At 58.1% G+C, this 10,805-nt stretch overlaps 1 protein-coding gene across 1 annotated transcript in view; it reads right to left on the reverse strand.

Annotated features, from left to right (window-relative positions):
- Positions 1 to 10,805, reverse strand: part of ASS1 (argininosuccinate synthase 1) — a 39,709-nt gene that overhangs the window by 3,200 nt on the left and 25,704 nt on the right. The window contains exons 12-13 of the mRNA XM_014532200.1: positions 7,035 to 7,166; positions 1,773 to 1,929 (exon numbers count right to left, since the gene is read on the reverse strand). Of these exons, the coding sequence (XP_014387686.1) occupies positions 1,773 to 1,929; positions 7,035 to 7,166 (289 nt within the window). The remainder of the gene's footprint in view (positions 1 to 1,772; positions 1,930 to 7,034; positions 7,167 to 10,805) is intronic.

The raw sequence follows: 10,805 nt of genomic DNA on the forward strand, positions 1-10,805 counted from the left end.
ACAGCCTTGCCAGGTGAGGGCCCCTCCAGGGGCAGACTTGTCCTGCGAGGCTGCCGAAACGTTCCCAGAGACGTTTCTCAGGAACCGACAAACCTCTTTTTCAAACCGAGGTCTGGGGTTGGGGGGGTGGAAAAGAGTTTACAATGATTTTTTTTTTTTACCTCCCCTGACAGTCTACAGAAAACCTCTGTGCTTTTATTTCTGTTCATTCGAGTGGCTCTGACCTGCTCTATAATTACGTTACTTTCTACCTACTGTGCCGCGGCATTTCCAGTTCTGCTACCTCTCGCGGCTTCCTCGCGGGTCCCTGTGACGCTGTCACTCATGGGCTTTCAAGTCAGCGATGTAGAAATCAGAAAGAAAAGGGAACTCGTCGGAGACACAGTGAGAATAAATGCTCCTGCTTTTCTCTTTTTTTCCCCTTTCCCTTTTTACTTTATTCATTTAATCTCCCTGAGTGAGACTCTAAGGCTTAATGAAGGGTTGGACAGATTATTAGAGGCTGTTGACTTGGAGGGGGAGGGAAGAAAGAGCCAGAGAGAGAAAGAGAGAAGATAATTTGACATTTACCCCGACTGATCTAAACTGATTCGGTTATATTTATGGCTTATAAAGTGTTTAGAAAGATTGAAGGGGGGAGAAACTCAACATGGCAAAGAGAGGGGAAGAGAAAAATTATATTGACTGCCAAACAAAACTCGTGCTGTAATTCTCACCTGGCCCCCGGGACGGGGGTGCGGGCCGCAGGCGGAGCGAAGCTGGGCCCGGAGTCAGGTGCAGCTGTCTGTCCCCCAGGGGTCTGTCCCCACCTCTCAGGTGACCTCCAAACAGATGCCTCGCTCCTCGGTCAAGGCCACTCTCATTCACGATGCAATCACAGGCACGGCTAATGGGCATCTGTTGGCTACCTACGACCCAGTCCCCTAGCCTCGCCACCCCGCCTGGCGTGTCGTGAGGAAGCCCCAAGGTTCTCTCCTCGCTCCTGTCCATCTCACTGACCCTACAGGCCCCTCTTGGGTCAGGGGACATCGAGATGTCTACCGCTGCCCAGTGTCCCCAACCCACCTTCTCCTCCACGCGACCCGAATGTCCAGGTAGTCCTCTTGGCCTGTCTCGAAGCAAACCCACCCCCAAGAGCATGCTCTTTCCTCAAGAACATTCTCAACTCAGCATCTGCCACCAGAAGGCACCCGCTGCCCATGCCCCAAACCACAGCCAAGCCCTTTGGATTCCACCTCCTGAATATTGGCCAGATCTGTCTGCTTCTCTCCTCTCCTAGAACCATCAGCCCGGCCCAGGCCACCCCCAGCGCCCAGGGAGCCCTGGGTGCCGCCCTCGCTGCTCCCACCACACTCAGACCCATTCTCTAGAGCAGCCGGAGGGGCCCTCGAAACACACAGATCCGATCACTCCCTCCCTTTAAGATCCGTCTCTCGGACCCTCACGCTCCGGCCCCGTGTCCCTCGCGTTCTTGTGGTGCCCGGAATGTTCCGGATTCTCCCCAGGCTCAAAGCCTTGGCACATGACAAACTCTTCTGGAGATCAGCTCAAAGGTGACTTCTCAGTGACCACGCCAGAGCGCCCCGTGTCTCCCTCCGCACAGCCGGGGCCACGGTTCCTAACTCTACATCCGGCGCGATCGTTTGATTGGTGCCTCTCTCCCCACCCCCCTGCCCTGCCCGCGCGCAGGCACATCTCCGATGAGAAAGCCAGTCAGAAGGGGCACTGGCCATCAGGGCATGAGCCAGAGGGGGCAGGTGGGGGACACCTACCTCACCAGCTCCTCGTTGTAGAGGGACAGCGGGGACTCCCGGCCGAGGATGTACACCTGGCCCTTGAAGACAGACACCTGGACTTTCCCCTCCACGCGCTCCTGGGACTTGGCGATGCAGTGGCGGACGAATTCACACTCAGGGCTGTGCCAGAAGCCTGAGGGGAAGGAACGGGAGGGCGCTGAGTTCCGGCGCCGCGTGTCCTTGCGAATGACCACCCCCAGGGATGAGCCGAGGCCCCCGCCCTGTGACCTTGTGGGTGAGGAGGAGCAGTTGTCCCCCAGGGTCAGGAGGGACACTAACCCGCTGGGGTGAAGGGACCCCGTCCTGTGCCCACAGGGAGCTGTTTTACGAGGACAGGAGACCAGGCAAGACTCAGGCTCGTGTCACCCGGGCCCAGCAGCCGGGTGGCAGTTTTGGGGGCAAGAAGACCCTGTGTAGCCCTGACCGGTTTGGCTCAGTGGATAGAGCGTCGGCCTGCAGACTGAAAGGTCCCAGGTTCGATTCCGGTCAAGGGCATGTACCTTGGTTGTGGGCACATCCCCAGTAGGGGGTGTGCAGGAGGCAGCTGATCGAGGTTTCTCTCTCATCGATGTTTCTAACTCTATCCCTCTCCCTTCCTCTCTGTAAAAAAATCAATAAAATACATTTTAAAAAAATACCCTGTGTATGTGGCCTTCACTTCTGTGTCCCCATTTGTTGAGGGGGTGACTCAGTAGCCCCCTCCCCGGGCTGGTGGAGGCCCTGGGTTCAGGGGCTGCTGTGAACACTGGTGTCTTGACCAAGAGCCAGGAAGAGGCCCACCCCCAGGCTGGGCAGGCCCCTCGGAAATCAGTGAACTGACTTCTCCATGTTGTTACATTTTCATTCGCAAATGTGGGCCCAAGCTCTGACTCCTCATGAACAGCCCCGGGAGAAACCGCTCCCAGATCACACAGCTGCCAGGGGCCTGGGCCGGAGCATCCCGCCAGGGCCTGAGAAACAGGATGACCCCCCCCCTCCCCCCCCCCCGCAACTCCTCACTGCACCCACCCGTCCCCAGAGCCCGGAGGCCAGGGGAGCTGCGCTCAGTCCCCAGGAAGGGCAGGCTCAGCCCGGGGACAGCGGCTCCTTTCTAGTGGCTGCCGAGGGGCCAGCAGGCGGCTGGCCAGGGTTGGGGGAGGGAAGGACGCTGGAGGGTAGGGTTTCTCTGAAATGGAGCTGGGAAGGTGAGCCCACCTGGGCAGCTGTGGGGCCAGATGGCTCGTGATCTCCTGCCCTGATAAAGGGCCGGGTCAGCTGGGGGTCTGCGCTATTGTTGGGGCTCCAGGCCTCCAGGGGCATGGGCTGGGGCTCTCGATGGGAAAGGGGCACGGGCCGCCTCTGGGATGGGGCCGGGGGCTTGCAGAGGTGGGGGAGGCCGGGCAGGAAGAGAAGAGGTCAGGCTCCTGCCCAGTGACCTGCCACTTGAGTTCACATCCCAGCTCCACCTTGACAAGCAAGGTTATCTCTTGGTGCCTCAGTTCCTCGCTTGCACGAGGAGATGCTGTTACTGAGCACTCTCCAGGGGGCTGTGTGGGTGCGATGAGAGGATGCAGGCACTTGAGACTTGAACACGGCCTCCGCCAGCCCTCACTGTATCCAGGAGGCAGACACCCGGAATGGGAGCTTGTGAATGCTCCTAACTCAGCCTAGACCAGCGGTTCTCAACCTGTGGGTTGCAACCCCTTTGGAGGTCGAACGCCCCTTTCACAGGGTTCGCCTAAGACCATCGCAAAAACACATATATAATTACATATTGTTTTTGTGATTAATCACTATGCTTTCATTATGTTCAATTTGTAACAATGAAAATACATCCTGCATATCAGATATTTACATGACGATTCATAACAGTAGCAAAGTTACAGCTATGAAGTAGCAACGAAAATAATGTTATGGTTGGGGGTCACCACAACATGAGGAATTGTATTAAAGGGTGGCAGCATTAGGAAGGTTGAGAACCACTGGTCTAGACCCTTGCGGGTAGGGGACCCCGATGGCCCCCCCCACCCCCCATCACACCCATCTTTCTGACTAGGTCGGGATGATTAGACCGTTAAGTTCCCAGGCTGAAAGATGGGCGGTAGATGGAGACGAGATGGGCATGGAGACCCCTGCGGGAGCGCCTGGCCTGGGCTTTATCGCAGGGTCTCCGGTTCTCATCACACAGGGGTCTTCAGCTCAGACTTCTTTTCCCAGCAGACCCAGCCGGGGGTGGGGGGCAGTGAGCTTGGTGTGCTGCATGGGGGAGACCCTGCAGGTCCCAGACCTGGGCCAACACTGTACTAACGGGGATGACAACCCTCTGTGTGAGTTCACATTACACCCATTTTACTGCTGAAGAAACTGAGGTGAGGGGAGAGGAGGCAAGCCACGCCCCCAAGTGAGATGGGTCCGGAAGCTGGGGTTCTGCCAGGATGACCTGCAGAGTGGGGGCAGGGTCTCCCGGGACTGAGGCTGCTCTTGGAGGGAGAAGGTCATGCAGGCAGACCAGGAGGTTTGGGGATGGGGCAGGAGGGGAGGGAGACAGTGGTCATGATTAACAGGGCCTCTAGCAGGGGGCTGAGGAAAACAGGCTTCCCTGGCCTCAGTTTCCCTGCCTGTGCTCCAGGACGGCAGGGGCCCCGGGGAAGCCAAGCGCCAGAGCGGAGTGGCGGGCTCTATCGCAGGAGCTAAGTAGACCGGGTGCCCTTTATTTACAGGAGGGGAAACCGAGGCTCAGGGAGGAGACAGACCTACCCAAGATCATCACCCAACCAGAGGCGAGGCCTCTGTCTCCTGACTCTGCTCGGAAGCCACGCCAGGCCTTTGCAGTTGCTTCCTACACCCGGGAACAGCGCGCCGTGCCAGGCACTGTTCTAGATGCTTCGGAAACATCCACGCATTTAGTCCTCGCTACAGGCAGAATCATTATCCCCACTTTGCAGATGGAGACACTGAGGCACAGGGAGGTCAAGTGACTTGCCCAAGCTGGTCCCTGGCCTGTAACATCTCTGTGAGAAATCACATCAAACAGCCCCGCTGAGCTGTTGGGGGGACAGGCTGCTGCCGGGGCCAATCCTGACATCTTTGGGGGGCAAGGACATCAGGGGCACCTGGGCATCGTGAATATGAATAATGCCTGCAGGGCCCTCACGCAGCCCCTGCTCCTCCACCCTCAGGTTTACATCCTTTGAAACCTCCTAATCGCTGTAACTCATTTTGGGATTTAGAGCGCTCGGCGGGCGACAGAGCAAGAATACTTACAGCCCAGGTGGCGTGGTGGACATGAGCCCACAGCCCAGGGCCATGTGCCTCAGACACCCAGGGCTCCCCCTGCCTGCGCGGAGCCCCAGGACCACCCCTGCTAGCGGCCCAGCCTCTGACCTTCCCCTGGGATCTGCTGGAGAGGCCGAGAGCTACGCCTATGAAGCCACCTGTCCTGGGCCCACAGCCGCCCCTCAGCAGCCTGAGCCCTCGGACGAGTGTCCTCACCTGAGGCTGGGGCCTGGCCCCTCCTCGGCCGCGGAGACACCCTGCACGGGAGCAGCCCGGCCAGGTGTGTGCCCCTCCATCGCAGCCTGCCATGTCCTAATGGCTCTCCCACTCTAACCCAAACCCGCCTCCCAGCACTGAAACCCGGGAGCAAGGGAGTCCGCAGGAGACCATGGCACTTAAACACCTTGTGTGTACCTGGGCAGGGGGCCCGGCTTCAAAGCTGCCGGAAACAATGGGAGGAGAAACGCCGCCAGCCAATCACCACAGAGTCTTCTTGGAATGCCAAGATGAGTGACAGTGGTTAGGAGGGTCCCCTCCCCCAAAATCAAAATCTCTGGGTGCAGTAGGGGTGAGAGGGGTGAGGTGAGCACGAAGGCTTATCCAGGGAGTTATTAACTATTAACTAGAGGCCCCAGTGCACTGCGGGGGGTGGGTCCCTCAGCCCAGCCTGCACCTTCTCACAGTCCGGGAACCCTCGGGGGATGTCCGACTGACGGCTTACACCCGCTCCCCGCCATGAGGCCGGCTTGTGGCTGAGCGGTGCTCCCCATGTGGGAGTGCACTGACCACCAGGGGGCAGCTCCTGTGTTGAGTGTCTGTCCCCTGGTGGTCAGTGCGTGTCATAGCGACCGGCTGTTCCGCTGCTTGGTTAATTTGCATATTAGCCTTTTATTATATAGGATATTAACTTCCCCTAGGGCTCCAATATCCAGGCCCCTGTGCCTGTCAAGATTGGCCGCAGGCAGCAGCCTGTCCCCCAGTGGCTGTTTGGTGTGATTTCTCTAATCAGGGAGATATGAAGGGCAGAGAGCAGGCCAAACAGCAAACAGTTTTTGGAAAGGGCTGGGCAGTCCTCTGGGCTCTGTGGGCCATGCAGTCCCTACTGAGACGACCTGTGAAAGGAGCATGGCCCCACCCAAACACTCCTCACAGTCACTGAACCCCTATAGAAACTTCCACGTGTCACGAAGGGGTATCATTTTTAAAAATATTCCCCAACCACTTATATATATAAACACTAGCCTTAGCTCATGAGCTGAACAAAAACAGGCGATGGGCTGGGTGTGAGGACTGCGTTATACAGCGTGGGGTCAGAAGGCCTGGGTCCCGACCCCGTGACAACAGGTAAGGCACAGAGACTCCGTCTCCTCGCCTGGGAAGTGGGAACCCGCCCGCACTGCGTGCTCACGTCACCCCCGACCCATTCCACACACGGGCTGGGCGAATGGCGGTCCCGGTGATTCCTCGGTTAAGGTCTGGCTCATGCGCTGCCCGGGCCTGGGGCCGAGTTCTTGGTCGAGGCAGCCTTTCCCTTGCTTAATGTAGGAGCTCCAGGTTCTGCCTGGAGACAGCCTGACCTAGGGTCACACCCAGCGAGGCCACTTCCTGTTGTGTACCTTTGTACACACTCCTTCCACTCTGAGCCTCAGTTTCCTCATCTGTAAAAGGAGCTGGCTGCTCCTAGGAGAGTTGGGGGGACCCCCTGGGACAGCGCTTGTCCCCACACAGTGAATGAAGATCGGCTGCCTGGGGGGACCCTGGATGCATCCTTGGAGTCATACAGACTGCCAGTGGCGGGGACAGCAGACACCTCAGGGGACCGGCACCTTTCCCTCGACACCCCGTGAGCAGGGCAGGGCCTGGCATGCCCTCCTTGCTCCCTCGTCCCCTGTCCCCACTTGACCTCCTTTGACCTGCTTGTTTGGGGCTGTGGCCGTGGGCGGGGTGGGCCGGAGGGGAGGGGCAGCGGCGGGGACTACGCACCGGTGTACACCAACTCGGCAAATTTCAAGCCCAGGCCTTGCTTGATTTTGCGCACTTCCCGGTCCATGGTGAAGGCCTCGATGTCTAAATGAGCGTGGTAAAGGACCGTCCCCGCTGGGGTCTCGTAGATACCTAGCCATTTTTCCAGGCAGGGGGAAAAGGAGAAAAAAAAGAGAGAAACACATGAAACCCAAACTGTCAGCAAATGACAAAAAAAAAAAATAATAATGACTCGTCTGACAGGAGACAAGCCGGTCGGACCCATTCACTCCCAGCTTGCTGCAAAATGCATCTGTCATTATGTTCATGCTGGGGCCACGACAGTCCACTCTGCGGCTTGCGGAGAAAATGTCTGGATGCCCCCCTTTGAAGAGGCCGCAGACGTTGGAAAATGACAGGGTTCGGAGCTGCCCCCCTCCTTCCCAATGCGTGCCCACCGGCCCACGGCTGAAAACCTGTAATTAAACCGACGACGGAGGAGCCCAGGGCCCCAAATATCCCTTCCTCCCTTCCACTGGGGAGCCAGGGAAGGGATGCTGTGCGTACACGTGTCCCCGCGCGTGCACGCAGGCCAGGCCTCTCTCCGCCCGTGGTTCCTCCGCGCCACGTCTCTGCAGAGCGACCCTGACCTTGAGCTACACTCCCAGCGCAAGCTGTACCTGCAGGGCCGGGCTGGGGCCCAGAAGTCCCCCACCACTTGCACCTTTCCCGAGAGGGCTCAGCATTGCTGTGTGACCTAGGCCTGCAGCGGCGGGTACCCCGAGGCCTGCGCAGGGACCTGCCCAAGGTGGAGCTGGAAACCGAATTCAGGCCCCGAGCCCCTGGCCGGAGCTGTCTGCTGCGCTGGGTCAGCCGGCGATGCGGGCCCAAACCCACCGTCCTGCTCAGTGCCCTGCCCACCACCTCGGGCTCGGTTCCTCCATTTGCTGAACAGCCTGCCTGGACCAGACGGGAGGAAGCAGACCTGTGGGATGTCCGATGAGCAGCGCCCCGCTCCAAGGGAGGACACAAGGCACCGAGAGGCGGGGTCGCCCACGCACGTGGCCAGAGCCCTGTTGGCCCAGCGCCGCGGCCTCTCGAATGAGTTCACCTGAGCATGTGCAGCTGACCTTGTTCAAACTGCCCCGTCCGTCCCAATGGAGGAGGGGCCATAACTGCTCCACCCCCACGAATGCTACCCAGGAAGGTGCCTTTTCCTCTCCACGTCACAGCATTAAAGGGGCAAGTTTTCAGTTAGTCTGACAATGGACCACCATCGTCTTCCCAAACTCGCTGCCGCCTTAAAAACACACACCAAAAACCTCGAAAGGATTTGCACACCCATGTTCATAGCCGCGCTGCTCACATCAGCCAAAAGGTGGGAGCAGTGGAAATGCCGGTCAGCGGCCGAGTGGATCGACATGGGTCCAACCACACAACGACATGTTCTTCCCCGACCTAAAGGGCACTCTGACCCCGGCTGCCGCGGGGATGTGCCCCGAGGACACGATGCTGAGTGAGAGAAGCAGCCACGGAAGGACAAGTGCAGCGCAATTCCACGGAGAGGAGGCCCCCAGACGTCAAATTCAGGAGACAGAGAGGAGACTGCTGGCTGCCAGGGGCCTGAAGTTCGGAAAGAGGAGAAAGTTCTGGAGATGGATGGCGGCGGCTGCACAACCGTGTGAATGTCCCGAATGTCACTGAACTGGACGCTTAAAAACAATTAAACTGGTAAACTTAATGGTATGTTATATTTTACCTTAATTTTAAACCATCCTTTAAAAACTGCAAAAACTATAAAGGAGACTGTTTTCAACTCTGAAATCCAAAGGGGGCTGAGTCATGGGACCAGCCAGGAAATCCCCCCCTGAGGGCTCCAGTCTGGGGATCACAGGAAAGTCCGAACTCAGAAGCAAGGCCTTTTGCCTTTTAGGATCACCCCGTGTTCTCCCAACTTTTAGCTGCAAACCCAGGATTCCAACAGTCTCCAGCAGGCACCTGGCACATGGACTAGAGAGTCCAGGCCTCTCTGTGAACCCCGCCCCCGCCTAAGCAGCCTTTAAAGGGCTGATCTGGTCCCACACGCTCATTTTCCAGGTGGGGAGACTGAGGCCCGGGGAGGGACATGACTTGCCCCAGGTGCACGGACCGGCACGTGGGTCTCCTAGCTCTGCTCCAGGTGGCCTCAGGGCCTTTGGCAAAGTGACAGGAGCTCCCGGAGTATGAAAGGAGAGTCCAAGTCTGAGGTGCCGTGGCCGAGAGGAAGGGCCTGGGTTCTCGCTGCGGCTCCCAGGCTCAGAGGACGTCCCCTGTGCATCACAGAGCCCAGCGTGGATGATCGAAGTTGCTACGGAAGAGCCTGGCCGTGCCACTTGTTCGGCTGCGCGGCCCGAGTCCAGCTGTGGCCTCGGGGGGAAATGTTCCCGGGGAGTCCCTCAGGCCCTCGCTCGCCTCAGCCTCACTCTTGTCAGCACAGAATGGGGTGAGAAAGGCAGACGGAGGCGGAGATGGAGGGATGGCTGAGAACAACTGCGGGGGGCCGGGGGCAAGGAAAACCTATGCAAACTCCCCGGGGGGCAGCCTGGCACCCCCGCCGAGTGGCTCCCGATGGCCTCAGGGCCCCGAGGAAAGCCCTTTGCAGAGCCAAACGTGTGCTGAGCGTTTGGGAGTGTCCGCCTCCAAAATGGCAATAACAGCCACAATGCTAAAGCGTTAAGTGTTCAAGTCCCAGGAACTTTTATCCCCAAGAATAAAGCCGTTTCTCAAGAGTCACCTAAAGCAAGATCATGTCCAGGCCTACTGGTCTCCTCAGCCGGCAGACTCGGAACTCAGGATTCATTGGTTTGGGAAGACTTCTGATGATTAGTTTCACCACATTTTGAAAAAACAGCCCACACACTGGCAGCCCCCCCTCCCCCCCATCCTGGGCAGGCCGATACAGCCGGGCTCACTTTCATTCCTGGGGAACCTGTCCCCCCGCCCCCACCCCCCATCTTCCTGGCCTTGGCGGGGCCAGCGTGGGGCATGGAGGAAGCTGTATTTGCAAGGCCGGGGCTGGGGCCCACAAGTCCCATGCCACTTGCCTGAAGGTACGTGCCCAGACCCTCTCTTCCTACTCTCACCCCACCCCGTGGGGCATGCGTACTGATGGCTTTGTCTCTAGGCAACTCCCCAGCATCACCTCCCAATAGTGCAGAGAGGGCACAAGGCCGGCGGCGTGCTGTCCCCGAGTGCCTGGTGGGCAGAGCTACCCCCTCCTGAGCCCTCAGAACTGGCCTCCCGGCTGTCGACCCTCCCAGGCAGCCACGGGACACACCAGCACAATTAATATTCCTGCTCCTTTTCTACGAAGGTGTTAAAGTTAATTGCGACTGATCAAAAAGCTTGTTTTCTGGTTGCTGCTGGTGTGTGTGTGTGTGTGTGTGTGTAAGAGGGAGAGAGAGAGAGAGAGAGAGAGAGAGAGAGAGAGAGAGAGGATCTTAAGATCTCTTCTCTCCACAGGGGTAAGGGTAGATGATGTCTGTGTATTTCTTCTGGAGAAAAAAAATGACTAAAAAAACCGGTGACAGAAACCTGATGCTAAAAGACTATGGATTTGGGGCTTTTGACAGTCAGCATACAAACCACTGAGCAAAAGGAGGAGGAAATGACAGCTGAGACTCGGCGTCGCGTGGAAGAGACAACAGACATCTTCGGAGTGACACGCACAGCGGTTCCAAGTGTCTATTTTCATCTCCCCGTGTTTGCAGGAAAAGACAGAGGTGTCAGCAGTTCTCCGCAGAGCGGCTTCAA

The sequence above is a fragment of the Myotis brandtii genome, unplaced genomic scaffold, assembly GCF_000412655.1.
Source record: "Myotis brandtii unplaced genomic scaffold, ASM41265v1 scaffold855, whole genome shotgun sequence".
Lineage (NCBI taxonomy): Eukaryota > Metazoa > Chordata > Mammalia > Chiroptera > Vespertilionidae > Myotis > Myotis brandtii.